Source organism: Corythoichthys intestinalis, chromosome 5 (genome assembly GCF_030265065.1).
Source record: "Corythoichthys intestinalis isolate RoL2023-P3 chromosome 5, ASM3026506v1, whole genome shotgun sequence".
NCBI classification, from domain to species: domain Eukaryota; kingdom Metazoa; phylum Chordata; class Actinopteri; order Syngnathiformes; family Syngnathidae; genus Corythoichthys; species Corythoichthys intestinalis.
This window is the reverse complement of record NC_080399.1, coordinates 31,061,410-31,079,815: the sequence shown is the minus strand read 5'-3', so window position 1 is coordinate 31,079,815 and position 18,406 is coordinate 31,061,410. Positions and strand designations below refer to the sequence as shown.

The window sequence follows — 18,406 nt, the reverse complement described above, 5'->3', positions numbered from 1 at the left end:
CAATAAACGAAACAGTCGACCCGTTGGCTCCCGCTTCGCCGCCTCTTGCACTGACCTGTACTTGTCTTGTACTTTCTGCTTGATGTCCTGCAAGGAATCCTGCGAGATGTCTCGTTCTAGGTAGCCGGACAGCACTTCAGTGGCGTTTTCCAAGTCGGCCTGGTTGTTCTAAAAAAGGTGGAGACATGTTTGTCAACATGCAGTCCTAATTCTTTTTTTTTTACCTGTCCTGTTCAGCTGCTCAGAGACAGAGAATAGGAATCTCAGCGTTAGAGATGGGAATTGATAGGATTTTTACGATTCAGATTCCATTATCGATATTGATTAACGATTCGATTCTTTATCGATTCTAAATTGGGGAAAAAGAAGAACAAACATTTTGATTGGCATTGAGCTTGTTTAATCAGAAGTCACAACCTTAAAAACTCACAACAAGGTCAAAAGAGGCCCAAAGCCTCAATATTAACTGTGGCAATAAGTGGCAAATGCACAAGAATTAACATTTTACTGAAACATTTTTCTAATAGAAATAAAAAATATTGGTATATATTGGCATATAGGTCGTTGGTCTGCCATTAGCAATATGTGTTAAACTTGCAGGGGTCCCCAAACTTTTTCCAATGAGGGCCGCATAACTTTTCCCTTCTCTGACGAGGGGCCGAGGTCAGTTTGTAACAGAAAAAGTGTGACGATTGCAGGAGTGCCTAAATGTAAAAAATTATTGTTTTTCAGAATGCCACAATCAAATAACCCTTTCTGGATATTTCACGGAACAAAAGTAAATAAAATAAAAATAATAATATAATAATAATTAATAAAAATAACACTATTAATCAAATAGATAATAACCAAATAACTCTCTCTGAGTTCACAGAAAAAGGCCAGAAAATAATTAACACTATTGAGAAAAAAAAAAATTTAAAAAATAAAAATGCTCTCTGGTATTGTTCAGGGGGCCGGACCAAATGTCGGGGCGGGCCGTATTCGGCCCGCGGGCCGTAGTTTGGGGACCCCTGTTAAAGTATTATTTACCAGTATATTGAAATGCATGCCTTTTAGTTTTTATGGTGCTTTCACGCTAAAGTGGGGGCGCCCTTGCGCTTTCTCACGCGAAGAAAAACGCGCTCACGTGAAGAAGAAATGCCGCATCCAAGCGAGTGAGCGAGTTAGTGAGAGAGGGAAGCACTGCCTTACGTTCTTTGTTAATGCTTGTAAAATATCTACAGAGGCAACGCCTGTATGTATCATCTTTTGTGTTGTTGTTGTGTGTTTCCACTCACGATCAGACGATAAATCCAGTTGTGTAGTGGTTTGAACGATGTGCTAATGCTAGCGAACGCATGCTAACTGCTTTGTTATTACTGAATTAGCCGCTAATCATCGCTGATTTACGTTGATGCAAACCTGTTTGTTATTGGGGACGAAATTGATTTGTTTCATTTCTATTTTTAGTTTCACTCTTCAAGTGATGGTTGAATAAAGTCAGCAAATTGTACCAACGTCTTCTGTATCGTCATTTCGGAGTTTAGCTAGCTGTATAGCTGTCTCGGTGAGGACAGTGCAGTCTATTCCCTCCCGATGCAGTTATCTCCACCTTGCAATGATTGTAAGTCGTTTTGTTGTAATTTTTCCTCGTGAAGTGAAGACACACTTTCGAGCGTTTGAACCTACGTGCTGTCATTGTTATGTTTACAGCTGCAATGCCCGTGCTAAACCATCGTAACCTTTCATTTTCACCCTCTTTCCTGGTGAAGTGTAGCCAAACTTTGGAGCGGGTGGTTCTTGGCGCCATGCTAGTTTGATGTGTTTGGACAACAAGACAGTCACGACGCAATATGCGTCTTCAGGACTCGTTAAAGGGATCGTTAAGGCTTTTTCATTGTGATGTCGAGGCCTCGAAACACTAGGAACCGGTTCCGAATTGGAATCTGATTTCGATTCCCATCCCTACTCAGCGTCATTATGGTCTGAACAGCCCAAAAGCAGCTTGATTGTTGCTTTATTTGAAAGCTGACGAAAACGCAAGAGTTGCGCCGGAGATGTCAGCTATCGTGACTGGGCCGTTTTTCTTTGTTTTTTATCCTTACAGCGACCTCTGTGAAGTTGGCCCATCATCAGACGCAAATTTATATAAAAGTGCAGTCAATCGTTTGTACTACATTTGTGCTGTAAAAAAATTGTTTGTGCTGCTAATGTTATTTTGATATTGTGATATTAATTTTGAGTGACAACGTCACGAAGCGCTCCATTTATTGTATAATGGACCCGAAATGGTGCCTTTCGTTTATGCTATCATTTTATAGATATTAGGGCTGTCCCAAACGACTAATTTTCTCCCGATTAGTCAGCAGACTATTTTTACGATTAGTCAACTAATCTAATAATTAAAAAAAATTTTTTTTAACTAATTTAGCAATGAAATTTTAGTTGACGCTTATTCACAAAAACATTTTGGAACACTTAAATTCTTTATCAAAGTACAAATAAAAACGTAAATAACAATAATAAATCACAAATAAACAATGAGTTCAAATGCCGATAGAATTAACTAATGCAAAAGAATAGAACGTAAATAGATTCAGAACACTGACTTCGCCTTTCCAACATGATTCAAAACAATTCTTAAAAAACACCTAGCATTAATATTATAGTATAGTACTATATACAGTGCCCTCCATAATTATTGGATTTATAATAATTATGTGTTTTTTAGCTTCTAATTGTTGAGAGAAATGTTGAGAGAAATGTTTTGTAATCATAAATGTGTCCTCAGTTGATGATGAAATAATGTTCCTATTGCTTGTTATTATTAACATATGATCCTTTCGCCACAAGATGGCAGGATGAGACTTAGTTGTCTAAAGTGCTACTTTTATTACTTCTTTGTGTTTGACTTTGATGACTTTGATTTGTGGGATGGCCTGTGAAGACAGCAATGAGAGAGGATGTATCCGCATGTCGATGGAAATTAAATACGCCGAGTTTTGGCTGAAAGACAACTTATTCTCCGTGAATTTTTCCTACGAATGCAACGTTGAGCTGCAACCACCTCGACAGGTTATGGGCCCAGGAGTCATTCGAAGGTAAAGTCAATTTCCACCGTGTAGAAGGTCGCGAAGGACAGCGTGCTCACGGACTGATGATTAGCAGAAAAAGCTAACAAGCAACATGGATCCACGAGGAACAAGTAAGTTACCTCGACTGGCATTTGATGGAGATGAAGCTAAATATGAACTCTGGGAAACTAAAATGTTGGGACATTTTCATCTGATCGGGCTAAAGAACACAGTGCTGGTAGGACCAAACACTGAAGCCGAGAGAGAAAAGGATGAAATGAAAAATGCGGACGCCTATGCTGAAATGATACAACTTCTTGATGATAAAAGCCTCTCGTTAATAATGAGAGATGCGCCAAATGACACAAGTAAAACTCTGAAAATATTAAGAGAATATTATGCTGGGAAGGGAAAACCCAGGATTATAAATTTGTACACCATGCTAACATCTCTTCAAAAGGGAACCGAAGAAAGCATAGTGGACCACATAACAAGAGCTGAGACCGCCATCATAGCATTGCGAAATGCAGGTGAAACAATGGGAGATGGTCTACTTATCGCAATGGTCTTGAAGGGGCTGCCAGAAAGTTACAAGCCATTTACAATTCATGTGGCGCATACTGATGAGAACATGACATTTGCAGAATTCAAAACCAAACTCCGAAGTTTTGAAGAAATGGAAAATGCAGCAGAATCAAGCGACAGAGTGATGAAGACTCAAGCAAGAGCTTCAAAGCAAACCACAAAAGCAAACGCTCCAGACCAGATCAAAGACGACACAGAGTTGGTGTGCTTCAAATGTGGGATCGAAGGCCACCGTGCAAAATCATGTCGACAAAGGACATGGGGTAGTTGCTGCAAAACGGACACGCACAAAGACGCAACTTGCAGACGCAAGGACAAACCGGACAGAGCGAGAAAAACGGAGCGAGAAAAATTGCTGAAGATGGAGATCCTGACTTCGCGTTCAAGGTGAGAGATGAACAGCCCGACACCAGGCGGCAGGATACACACAGCATCCGGGAACGAGGCCTGAAGGTGGACACGGAAGTGACATCTCATATCATCACTGACATGACCAAGTTCAAAAGCTTCCAGGAGACGTTCAAACCAGAGAACCACAGCGTCAAGTTGGCAGATGGTACCAGGTGCAGTGGAGTCGCACTAAAAAGAGGAGAGGCAGGGTGCTCCCTGATTGACAAAAGAGGACAGCAGCGCAAGGCAACACTCAGAAACGCACTCTTCATACCATCGTACCCAAGAGACATATTTTCGGTGAAAGCAGCAACATCGAGTGGAGCCACGGTCCTTTTTAAAGAAGGTGAAGACCATGGGCGCTCATTACGTCGATCGCGATCTACCAGTCGATCGCAAAGGTAGTATGGGTAGATCGCATGACATTAAAAAATAGACGTCAGCCTATCATCCATTCCGTTACTTGATATACAGGGAAGCCAGTCAGATGACACCTGTTTTATGTGACACATAGGTCACCACGCATGCACAAACAACGGTGCTACGTGCAGCACAGCTAACAAGCTAGCGAGTTGGTTACCTCCAGTTTTAAGCCCTCGTTTTATTCTCCTGAACTCAACAAAGGGTATAAACATGAGTGGGGGAGCTGGACCAAGTAAGAAGACAAAAACGTATCACTTTCATACAGAATGGGAGGAGGAGTTTTTTTTCCACGATGACATTTTCGAAGTGCGTTTGCCTCATCTGCCAGTCTAGCATCGCAATACCGAAGAAGGGAAATGTGGAGCGCCATTTTCGGACTGTTCATGGAAAATATGATACCGACTTCCCGCCGAAAAGCGAGCTGAGGAAGAGAAAGGTGAAGGAATTAAAATGCCAGTTGTCCGGACAGCAGTCATTTTTCACACAACCTACTTCAAAAGCGAAAGCCGCCACCGAAGCATCGTTCCGGGTGAGTCATGTCATCGTTAATAACAAGAAATCCTTCCAAGACGGAGAAATGGTAAAGGAGGCATTCGTTGAAGCAGCTGACTCATTGTTTCGAGACTTTAAAAACAAGACAGAAATCGTATCTTCGATCAAAGCTCTCCAGCTGTCAAGGCCTACAGTTACACGGCGCTGTGAAGCAATGGCGGAGGATTTGACCGGGCAACTTTGGAAAGACATCGCAGACTGTGAGTGTTTCTCATTGCAGTTGGACGAGTCTACGGACGTGGGTGACACAGCACAGATGTGCATTTTCATTCGTATGGTGTTTTCTGATATCACTGCAAAAGAGGAGCTATTAACAGTACTGTCCATGAAAGAACAGACGCGAGGAGAGGACATATTTCAGTCGTTCAAAAACTTTATTGATAAAACCCAGCTCCCAGTGTACAAATTGATGTCTATCACCACAGATGGCGCACCTGCAATGGTTGGCCGCTTGAATGGATTTATTGCCAAGTGCAGGCAGGACGATGCTTTCCCGGACTTCTTGAATTACCATTGCATAATCCACCAACAAGCGTTATGCGCTAAAATTCTCAACATGAAAGAGATTATGGATGTGACAACGAAAATCGCCTGCTCTATTCGCGCCAGGGCTCTTCAAAGACGTTTATTCCGTGCACATATGGAGAAGGCTGACTGTGACCACTCTGAGTTGTTGCTGCACACTGACGTCAGATGGCTTAGTCGAGGCAAATTCCTGCAAAGATTTCGAGAGCTCTGTCCTGAGATTAAGGAGTTTTTCCGTGAAGCTGGACATGCAGAATACAAGCAACTAAGTGACGTTCAGTGGCTGTTAGACTTGGCATTTTTAACCGATTTGACAAACATGTTGAATGACCTCAATCTAGAGCTGCAAGGGAAAGACAAAACAGTGATCAATATGATCAGCTCAGTTAATGCTTTCAAACGAAAGATGGGACATCTCTCCACAAAGCTGCAGCGCCACGATTTGGCAAACTTCAAGAATTTGGCGTCAGAGCTGGAGATGCAAGGGAAGGCCTGTGTGCAACTTAATAGTGCACGTTACACAGAGCAGATTGACAATATTCTGTCAGAGTTTGACAAACGCTTTCAAGACTTTTCTTTGCTCGAGCCAGTCGCTACATTCATGTGCTATCCTTTTCGAGATGATGCTGAGGTGGATTCACTCGCATCAAAAATTGCAACACTGTTTCACCTGAAGTCTTCTGGAGTGGAGGATGAGATTTTGACACTGCAAGCAGACATTGAGCTGAAGTCCAGAGCTCATGGACAGTTCTGGAACTTACTCACAGAGGTAAAGTACCCCAACATGAGGAAATGTGCTACCTTCTTGACTGCATTATTCGGCTCCACATATTTATGTGAGTCAGCCTTTTCTCACATGAAGATCATTAAGTCCAAGTACCGCTCCACCATGACTGACGATCATTTGGAAGTGTGCTTGAGGCTGGCTGTCAGCAGCTACTGTCCAGACTACGCATCCCTGGCTGATTCAATTCAATGCAAGTCATCAGAGTAAACTCGGGTAATGACAAAAAATGTGCATAGTTAATTGTGTTGTGCAATATTGGCTCATGCGGTTATGCAAGTTACATCGACATACATTGTACAAAAAAATCCTCAATATATTTATAAATAAATTTGCATTTTTGTAATAGGTAGATCATTTTGCCTTGGTCATTTTATAAGTAGCTCGCATGCTGAAAAAGTGTGAGCACCCCTGGTGAAGACGCACTGATAATCAAAGACGGTACGAAATTCAATATTCATGTGTATGGCAAGCTGTACTTTTTGCATACATATGGTGAGTCAGACAAGTGCAATCAATGCATGTTATGATATTCACACATGGCACCAAATATTAGGCCACTGTAATTATGTGGATGTGCTAAAATTACAGAAAGAAGTTGATGGAATGCAGATTAAGGGAAAAGAAACAAGACCTGAACAAATGTGTGAGATATGCATACAAGGAAAATTTATCCAGACTCGAAATAGAGACCCAGATACTCGAGCATATACACCCTTAAAATTGGTACACATGCTAGTCGAAAGTGGGTTACCAAAATACATATGGCACTATGCAGTACAAACCGCAGCAATGGTACGCAACAGATGTTATAATAGACGTACAGGGCAAACTCCTTATCAGATGTTGACAAACAAGAAACCAAATATTTCCAGAATGCAAAAATTTGGGTCTGTATGTTACGAATACAAACAAGACAAGGGGAAATTGGATTCTAAGTGTGGCCAAGGACATTTTGTTGGCTATGGCAAAAACAGTCCAGCATATCTAGTTTACTATCCAGACACAAAGAAAGTACAAAAACATAGGCTGGTAAAGTTTGTGAACAAGGAAGTCATAGAAAAACAGACACAGACATGTGACATGGATCAAGATGAAGAATACAACATAAGGTTACCAAAAACTGATCAAACAAATGTAGAGGTGAAAAACAGAACTGAAGATCCTGTAGAACCAAGTGCACATAGTGAGTCATAAGGAAGTGACAAAATGTGAACTTGAGAGTAGAAGGTATCCCTCAAGAGAGGAGAAAACCGAGTCATTTAGAAGACTTCATAATAGAGGACAGAGATAGTGATGGAGTTCATACCACTGTAGACTACTGCTACAAGATGGTAATTGGTATACCTCAAACATGAGGAGGCCATGAGTTCAAATAACTCAAAAGATGGTCAAAAGCCATTGATGAAGAAATTGTCACTAAACGAAAATAAAACATTTACCTTGGCAACACTGCCACAATGCAAGAAAACAGTGGGGGGTAAATGGGTTTATGCACTCAAAAAGGATGAAGATTGGAGAGAAGTACAAAGCACAATTTGTGCCTAAGAGATTTAACCAGAAAATGGGAATAGACTATGGAGAGACATTTTCACGATTAACGCAGTACTTTAATGAACCCACGGAGGCGCAGTGGACTACTGTGAAACATGACTTACGATACCTAAAAGGTACTTCTGAAAAGAGCCTTAGTTTCAAAAGAGACGGCAATGCGAAACTTGGTATACAGGCATATAGTGATGCTGACTGGGCAGCTGATACTAGCGACAGGCGTAGTACTTCAGGATACTGTGTTTTCTTGAGCAAGAATAGTTCTCCAATTTCTTGGAAAACAAAGAAACAACCTACAGTCGCACTATCTACCTGTGAAGCTAAATATATGGCACTGGCTTCAATCATACAAGAATGCCTATATTTAGAGCAACTACTAGGTAGCATTGATCATTATCAGTACACTCCAACAACTGTACACGATGACAACCAAGGGACAATCGCTCTTGCCAAAAATCCTGTTAACAGACAGAGATGCAAGCACGTAGACATAAAATATCATTTTATTAGATCTACTGTGAATCAGGGAAAAGTCACATTGACGTATTGTCCAACGGATGACATGATAGCTGTTATCATGACAGAACCTGTAACAAAGTTAAAATTGAAGTTTGACAGTGTTATTTTTGTAATTTGAAATGTAAAAGTTCATTTGTTTGTTAAAAAGGCCATCAACATGAGAACAAGTGGGGGTGTTAAGAGAAATGTTGAGAGAAATGTTTTGTAATCATAAATGTGTCCTCAGTTGATGTTGAAATTATGTTCCTATTGATTGTTATTATTGACATATTATCTTTTCACCACAAGATGGCAGGATGGGACTTAATTGTCTAAAGTGCTACTTTTATTATTTCTTTGTGTTTGACTTTGATTACTTTGATTTGTGGGATGGCCTGTGAAGACAGCAATGAGAGAGGATGTATCCGCATGTCGATGGAAATTAAATACGCCGAGTTTATTCTCCGTCAATTTTTCCTATGAATGCAACGTTGAGCTACAACCACCTCAACACTAATAATTTTTTTTCCGAAATAATATGGGACCTTAATGGAAAAAAAAAAAAATCCAACCTTCAATACAAGTGCATTTATTCAGTGGGGAAAAATCCCACATAAAGAAATAATTATTTGACATCAAATAATGTGTGTCACATTTATTAGCACCCCTGTTGTTAATGCTTTATACAACCCCCTTTTGCCAACAAAACAGCACCTAATCTTCTATAATGTTTCACAAGATGGGAAAAGACAGAGGGATCTTCAGCCATTCCTCTTTGCAGAATCTCTCTAAATCATCCAGAGACCTGGGTCCTCTCCTCTTTAGCTCACCCCACAGGTTTTCAACGGGGTTGAGGTCTGGGGACTGAAATGGCCATGGCAGGAGCTTGATTTTGTGTCTGGTGAACCATTTCTGTGTAGATTTGGTCATATGTTTAGGGTCATTGTCTTGCTGAAAGACCCAGTGATGACCCATCTTCAGCTTTCGGGCAGAGGGCAACAGATTTTGATTTAAAATGTCCTGGTATTTCACAGCATTCATGATGCCATGCACCCTAACAAAGTTCCCAGGGCTTTTGAAAGCAAAACAGCCCCACAGCATCACTGACCCACCCCCATACTTCACAGTGGGTATGAGTTGCTGTCTACACGCCAACAAGCTGTTTGGGAGGCATTCACCAAGAAAACCTTTCCTCACTCACAATCATAAACGCAAACGTCTGGAGTTCGCCAAGCGGTATTGGGGCTTCAACTGGGACCGTGTGCTTTGGTCAGATGAGACCAAGATTGAGCTTCTTGGCAACAAACACTCTAAGTGGGTCTGGCGTGCCACGAAAGATGCACGTGCTGAAAAGCACCTCATACCCACTGTGAAGTATGGGGGTGGGTCAGTGATGCTGTGGGGCTGTTTCGCTTCCAAAGGCCCTGGGAACCTTGTTAGGGTGCATGGCATCATGAATGCTTTGAAATACCAGGACATTTTAAATCAAAATCTGTTGCCCTCTGCCCGAAAGCTGAAGATGGGTCGTCACTGGGTCTTTCAGCAAGACAATGACCCTAAACATATGGCCAAATCTACACAGAAATGGTTCACTAGACACAAAATCAAGCTCCTCCCATGGCCATCTCAGTCCCCAGACCTCAACCCCATTGAAAACCTGTGGGGTGAGCTGAAGAGGAGAGTACAGAGGAGAGGACCCAGGTCTCTGGATGATTTAGAGAAATTCTGCAAAGAGGAATGGCTGAAGATCCCTCTTTCTGTCTTTTCCCATCTTGTGAAACATTATAGGAGAAGATTAGGTGCTGTTTTGTTGGCAAAAGGGGGTTGTACAAAGTATTAACACCAGGGGTGCTAATAATTGTGACACACATTATTTGATGTCAAATAATTATTTCTTTATGTGGGATTTTTTCCCCACTGAATAAATGCACTTGTATTGAAGGTTGGATTTTTCTATTTTTTTCCCCATTAAGGTCCCATATTATTTCGAAAAAAAATAAGCTAAAAAACACAATTATTATAAATCCAATAATTATGGAGGGCACTGTATATATATATATGTATATATATATATATATATATGTCTAATATTTAAACATGGTGCCTACGGAGGGCGCCATGTTTTATGCACGCAATGCACAGTCGGGGTGATGACGCGGTTGGGTTGTACTATACTAGAGAAGCTAGTACGACGACTGGCATGATTTTGTCACATTCTGCTGCCAGTCAGATTGTTTTGTTACAGAGCTGTGGGATGAGTTCCCGATGTCATACCTGCATCCAATTCCAGCTCATCAGCAGTGTCTTTAAACTGATCCTCGGCAGGTTGCAGAGATATTGACTTGCTGCCATTTGACAGTCCCTTGGTTGCTAGTTGGAGCCTTGCCTTGGTTTTTTCATTCGTCTGCCTCTCACCAAGGTTTTTCCTCAGTTTTTTTTTTTTTTTTTAATTGATCCCGATCTACTGTCACGGACCCTTTTTTTTTCTCCCTTTTTGCGATCCCGTGATTTTTTTTGTATGCTTAATAAAGCTTGTACGCAATTGCTCCGTTAATGCACGTGGCTTTGGCGTCCAACCTTGCTTCTGCATTCGAGGACCATAAAAGATTTAATAGTTTTCCGATTGAGATTTCAGATTGATAAATAATACACATACTACTGATGTTGGAAAAAAATAGCATGGTCCTTGTGGTGTTAGTTATAATGTTACTTAACAGTGTGGTCTTGAATGCTACCTGCATGGAGGGAACCTGCTTCAAGTACGAATAAAGTACACGACAGTCAATGAGAAAAATAAATTATAAACTGTTGGGCAGAAAATGATATGAATAGTCAGCAATCAAACTAAATTTAATACATTCATTCATTCATTCGTTCCCCATGTCGTTTATCTGTCTTAAGAATTTATTTACACCGTTTTCATGCTGTATATGTATGTTTATGATGTAACTTGTTTATTTGGCACCTTATGGATATTGAGAGTCCCACTGAATGCAAAAGATGCTTATTAAAATGCTTAAAATGCTTATTCACCGCCACAAAAGCTTTGGAGGCAACATCTGATAAGGGCGCAAAATCTGAGAACACCAGCAGGACGATCATCAGCTTTCTCGAGACAAAAAGATGGTGGTTGGTGCAGCACTTTCTCGGTCACGGTGGCAGAGCCCATTAGACATCTCAATTGAGGCAAAACTATCAATTTTTTTGTGTGCTGTGATGCATGGGCTATCTGCAAAAATAATCAAACTGTTGTGTTTTACTGTATACCCTAACCATATGTAAAGCACACGACAGCTCTGGATGCAAACAATCTCCATTTTTATATTGGAATACATTTTCGAGGTGGTTGCAGCTTAACGTTGCATTCGTAGGAATAATTGATGGAGAATAAGTTTCCTTTCAGCCAAAACTCGATTGATCACTCAATAGTTTACCGTGAAGATCTGCAAACAAAAACTTGAGTTCTGCTACGTCATTAGAGTAGGAGTGTTTGCGGTCACTGTTACTAGATGAACTTGCCACATGAACACTAACGGTTTTGTCCTACTCTAGTTCCATCACGTCTTTCCTGTTCATTTAGCTTTTCCTGCTCGTGTTGTGAAACATCGACAGCACTATTCCTCTCGGGTTCAAACTGACAGGGCTGAACAGATAACATGTTGCTATAGTCATACTCAGAAAGCCCGGCAGCGCATCCCGTTGACATCACCGCCCACAGTGCATTGGACGTCAACAACAATTGCGACCTACTAGTTAAACTAATTTTACCCCCCAAAAATAAATAAATAAAGGAAACATCAAGAGGGGTTTAATATCAATTATCATAACTCATACTAACATTTATCGTTTAAGAACTCCAAGTCCATCCGTGGTTCCGTTTTAGAAAAGAACAAATCAAAATGGACACAAAAGTACATTTATATCAATTTACTGCTAAAACCTCTTCCAGCACTCAACAGGTTTTTATGTTTGAACAAAACATGGCTTTCATTATAAAATTCTCTCTTTTTTAATGCAAACCAGCTTTAGTCCAAACCTGCTTAAATGCAGCATTCTAACTATGGAGGGGAAGAAACAACTTAAAGGATGTACTCCATGTCAATAACGAACAGTTATTTAAAAAAAAAAAAAAAAAAAAAAGGCAGGTATTAACATAACCGAATAGAGATTTGTGTACATCGCCCACTACTGAAGTGCAGCCCAGCGCCAGTCAATGTAAACAATAACGTTAGCTGCTGTTGGCTTTGTGCTGCGGGCGGAACATCTCAGCAATACTTCCAGTTGTTTAGTCATTTTTGTATTCCACAGCTTGCAATAAGGCGTGGCTCTTGTCACACTCCTTGCCTCTTTTTGCAGATAAGCCAAAATGAGCCCAATTGGTGCAACGCTTATCTCCATCTTGCCACGTTGAAACTTTGCTCTGCGGTGCTGAACCCAGCGAGACTATATATAGTGCAGGGGTGGGCAAACTATTCCGCAAAGGGCCGCTGCGGGTGCGGGTTTCTGTTCCAACCCATCAACAGGAAACCTTTTCACCAATCTGGTGTCTTGCAAGCGCAATCAGTTGATCGCAGTCAGGTGCTTTTTGTTTCAGCAGAAACATCATTGGTTAAACTGTCTGTGCTGGATCAGTTGGAACAAAGACGAGGACCCACTACGGTCCTTGAGGACCGGTTTGCCCACCCCTGGTATAGTGTAAAGAAGCCACTCTGGATAACTCTGAGATGTTGTTACTTCAGCAATCAGCAGATTGCAAGGCTAGGCTACTGCACACTGCCAACTCGTGGATGGGAGTAGAAGCGCAGCCACTGTATTCTGTATTTCCATGAAAAACACACATTTAAGGATTGATACAAACGAATTTTGAATAGATACGAGAATCGCGTGACCTATTGTATATCAGAATCATTTTTTTTAACACCCTTAGTCAAGTGTCAACTTTCAAATAGCGGTCGACTGAAGTGACCTCTGTCTCTGAAAGGGTTAACACACATTTGATTGAGTGGGTAAATGCATGATTACGTATCAGTAGACACATACTGGTTTAAAACTTGGCGCCAGGATGCAATTACTATGGGTGGGCTATGTGGCCTTATAATTCTATCATATTTCAGGAAAACTTGCAATGAAAATATAAAAATAAAATGCCCAAAAAATCATTTCTGCTTCAGATTAAGAGCATTTTTATTGCACACAATATTTAAGTGACCCTTGTTTTATGCAATTACACAGCAATGTTTAGCATATGACAGCAAGGAACATCAAGATATCAACGAAAGCTGCAGCCAGCGACGTTTCCAGGCCTTTCCCTTGAGGAACGGGCACAAGGTAGAATTTCCTACTCATACATTCAAAAATAGACCAGGTATTTTGCCATATAAGCACTTATTGTTAATGTGTGACAGTGTCCTATATTATTTTATTGTATGTTATAAAAAAGGGTGATTAAAAAAAAAGCACCAAAATTAGCACAAAATACTGTATTCCAAAAACAGAAAAGAAGAACCTTAAGTTTGGACACAAACTGTACATACCGTAAAGTTTTTGTGTTTTTTTTTAAATAAGTGGCAGGGTTTCTCCTACATAGAAAAGATTGTGGCGCACCAGCACACCAAAATAAAAGCCCTACACATTGCAATATATATATATATATTCTTTCTAATTAAAGATACATTCTAATTTCAAATTTGTATGATTTAAAATGATGTTTAAAATAATATATAAGCTCATTATTTATGCACTATTTGCCATTAGTCGTCTGAAATGGCACGTCCATGAAAATCACATCGGTTATACTGTTAACTTGCGTCTGACTACATTGGCGTGGAGTTGTAAATAGAGAGACAATTCCGCAGAGGGGTATTTCAAGTTAATGAATGTAATTCTGGTTTAAGCCTGTGAAAATGACTTTAATATGGACATCGACATATGATCTTTTTTTGGTGTCTTTGACCCGAATCGTCGTGTACCAGCATAGCATTTGTTCATTTCTGACGTCACTCATTGTAATTTCAGATGAGCATTTTGAAGTATTTTGGAAAGCAAAAAGATCCTGATGGAGGGTCATGTAACAAAAAGACCATTATTGTTGTGGTGATGTAGACCGTCACATTCTGAAATATTTAATTAGCGTGGTAATTAAATATTTTGGAACGTGAGGCTCAAGCTCCCAGGTGCCCTTCATTTCCGAATCTATTTAGCTCTCACGTTCCGAGGAGTAGCAATAACCAAATGGTTATGGCAAGCATTGTATTTTAATATTGAGATAAATTTTTCAAAAACTGGATGAGACAAGATCACAGCTGGAGATGCAGATCAGGAAGGCGCACTAAAAACAGATAATTTTCTTCTGGGTATTTTTGCAGACTATTTTAATACCTATCTGCACTTAAGTTTAAGGTGCGTTTAAGGCCCCCCGCTTCTGCAAGGTATGCCTACATTTGCGCAAAGTACGCATGTGCAGAAATGTGCATCCTCATATGTTACGTCATCCCGCCCGCGGTTTACCTCTGAACCGGAAACTCATTACTCGCTGTCGGGAAATTTCGAAATTACTGCACCTTCTGGACCAGCGTTGGGAACTCAGTTTTGTGATCACCGTTTTTTTAGTGAACGCAATTGAACACATCACGCGGGAGCGAAAGTGAAGGGAGAGCACGCTCGGCTTTTACGAGCAGTCGCCGAGTTGTGATTGAAATAAATCTTTAGAAAACAATCAAAGCCAGACATCGTTACTTGGGATGTTACAATAGATGCTCAGTTGTGCTCTCACCACTTGGAAAATAAAAAATAGAAGCATATGATGTGGCGCTGCATATATTTCCTGGAAGCCGCAACCAGGAGTGCCTTTGCATAACAGTGGCGATCTTGGAAGTGGCGACAGTTTTGACAGGCAGAAAGTCATGAAAAAAAAAAAAGATCACGCGCCTCTTTGACTGGGAGTACCACGCAGGTCACTTTTCGGGGTTTAATTTTCCTGTACGCATTTTTATATGCTCATGTTAGATCGGCATTGATTTGGGATGGGCTAGGCCCGCAGCTGCCTGATCAGAGACAACGCGGAGACTAGCTCTGTAAAAAACGCCCATCTCCGCGTAATCCGCAATGGGAGGTTCACATAGGCACTGAATTGAAGCATATTATTGTGACATCATTAGAAGGTTCAAGAAAAATGTGTGGAAAATATGTGCAGGCATGCCATGTCGTGATCGTCCGCCTCCATTGTTTACGATGCCGTCATGCCGCACTAAAACTGGCGACGGCATGACGTCACTTCCTTAGTATCCCATTGTTGTATGGAGACAGAAGTCCATATTAAGCGACGGGTAATATTAGCCGCCTACATTAGCCGTATAACAACTAATCTGGATAATAGGCATACTAGTGTAGCCGACATGCCGTATAGTCAAACTAATTTTCGTTTAAGGCCATTATCCATCCTAGTGTAGACATAGCCTAAGTCCAGGGAGGGAGAACGAACAGACAGGGAATCTGGCTGGGACGCAACATAAGACAGAAATGGCAAAGTTCAAGCCCTGGCTGTACCACACAAATCAAGGTGAGTATCAAGAATCGTGAAACTATTATTTTTATTAATCATAATTGTATTGTTTTAACTTAAGTTGTTGAAAAAGGTTAATTGTTTACAAATTGGCACCCCACCGGACCCCACAGTGTGACTTTTTCTTCTGAGGCCAAGTTGAAAACTATGTTTATGCTCCTCCACTTCTGGCAAATATCAATGGCATGAAAGATCAAATAACAGCTGCAATCAACATGATGGCCAATAACAACCTGAGGGGTGTTTGGGAAGAATTCTCATATCGGCTTGATATTGCACGTGCTGCTGGTAGCCACATTTAGCAACAATTGTGAAACATGAAACTAAAAACTTTTGTATTTTCCTATTATTTTGTTTTTAAAATATTGCCTGCCTATTTTGGTGCATTCCTCTTGAATAACCTTGCATTTGTAGCAATCAGTGTAAAAATCGTGTCATGATTTGGAAGGTGCATCAACTAAATGCAATCGAATCAGATGTGAAACATCCAAAATGGCAGACATCTGGTACATTGACTCCAATAGGCAGCCCGATTCAACAAGGTGTCATGTCTGGTATGACAAAAATTGCTAGCATACTTATGTAAATTCGCCAGTAAAAGCAGTTACTTCACAACGTACGAGCGACAGGCTTGTTTTAGAGGATGAATGCACCTTCAAAATTTTAACCACCACAAAAAAAATACACCAGTAATATTGAAGAAAATATATGGCACAGCTCTAGTGAAAAGTGGGAAGTCAACTAATGCTCACAGGTTATTGATCTCCATACTGGGTTGGTTCCCTCTACACTGCTTGCACAGTTAACCTTCAGTACCACACACCGACCCATCTGTCCTATTTATATCCTATTGGTTACAAGACCCTAACACAGTACTTCTCAAATAGTGGGGCGGCCCCCCCCCAGGGGGGCGCAGAGCGAGCGATGCCAGGGGTGGCACGTGTGACCTCGGGGAACATGCTTTTTTTTTGCCGTACTGGAATAAAGTGTACTTGCACATCCGCTCAGTGGGTGGCAGTGGCGCTCTCATTTTCAAAGTGCGCGCAGTATTTTTGAAGTAAGCAAGAGCACACGGAAGAGACTCATGAAGAGCTGGAGAGCTGTGCGCCGTTTTCGAAAGCTGTTTTCCGGCCGGACTCACGCAGCGACCCACTGTCTTCTCCGGTTCTCACGTGTCCGCCCGAGAGGTGCCATTTTCGGCTTGGGATCGTCACGACGACCGCCCTCACCCACGGTTCTCCCTCGGCCGCCGAGAATGCACTTTTTTCGGGCCGTTTGCCTTTTGGCTTTGACATTTAATACAGTGGTAGATGAGGAAAGACCACTGTTTACTGTGTCTAAAAATGATTATAGCGGACAGCCGGAAGCCAAATCAATTAAGACGCCACTTAAAGAATTTGGACCCCAATCTCATTGGTAAGCCGCTTGGTTGTTTTTCAGCGAAAACGTGCCGAATATTGCCAACAATCGTCCCGCTTTGTCAGTGTTATATCAGTAAACCAGTGAGCACTGTTAGCATGCTCAGTGCAAAATAACCCCACATCATTACAAACTGGAGGTGATACTGGGAGCAGCATAAATAAAACTGTCCTTCTGTCCAAAGACACTTTTTTTTTTTCTATTCAGTTTTTTTTCCCGATCAATTTTTGGGGCATATTGTCGTCATGAGTTAATGTTTCTAATAAATTTGAATTTGTTATTATTTACCGATTTTATTTTTCAGTATCAAATGGTCAAAAATGTACCTTGAGTGTATTTTTACAGTTTGGATGTGACTTTTTTTTTTTTAAATTCAGGTAAATTGATGCGCGTTAAGTCTTTTCTGTTACAAACAAAACAATGTTAATAAAGTTATACTTTATAAGTTGATCTCTGTTATTTTCTCTAATAGAAAAAAAATCCGATACAATGTGAGGCAGAGGCGTACTTTTAATAGTAATATTATAGACAAATGATACTATTTACAGAGTTTGGAGGAGGACGCGAAACATTTATGTCTTCCTTGGGGGGGCGTAACAGAAAATAATTGAGAAGCACTGTCCTAACACCTAGTCATAAAGAGCTTGAAATGCCACTTAGCGTCAGGTAGCACTGATCCAAATGATCAGATGATTAATCGAATGACATTTTTCTCCCCCCTCCCCAAATACTCGATGTCATTAACCATTAAGGTGCAAATGGAATGTTATTGAAAAAAAACTTCTGATTGAGGACAGATTCTTTTAAAAACTAAAACTTAAAATGTAATGTTCCACGTTATTATACACGCCAGTTTCAAAACATTTCATGGATTACAAAGAACCGAAAATTGTCACTTGTTGAATTTGCAGCATTTGGATTTCATATTTGCTGAAATAAAAAAGCTATTCCACTCTAAAACATCCTATTTAGTCAAGCTACATTTGTACAAAGGCCTGATTATTTGAATTTCGTCGCAGGATGCCAGAATAGCCACTCAGAGCTGCTGTTTCATCTTAGATA

At 40.7% G+C, this 18,406-nt stretch overlaps 1 protein-coding gene across 1 annotated transcript in view; it reads right to left on the bottom strand.

Annotated features, from left to right (window-relative positions):
- The window catches only part of arih1 (ariadne ubiquitin-conjugating enzyme E2 binding protein homolog 1 (Drosophila)), a 39,130-nt gene that overhangs the window by 6,603 nt on the left and 14,121 nt on the right, over window positions 1-18,406 (bottom strand). Inside the window, exon 13 of the mRNA XM_057835719.1 lies at window positions 56-168. Within this exon, the coding sequence (XP_057691702.1) occupies window positions 56-168 (113 nt within the window). The remainder of the gene's footprint in view (window positions 1-55; window positions 169-18,406) is intronic.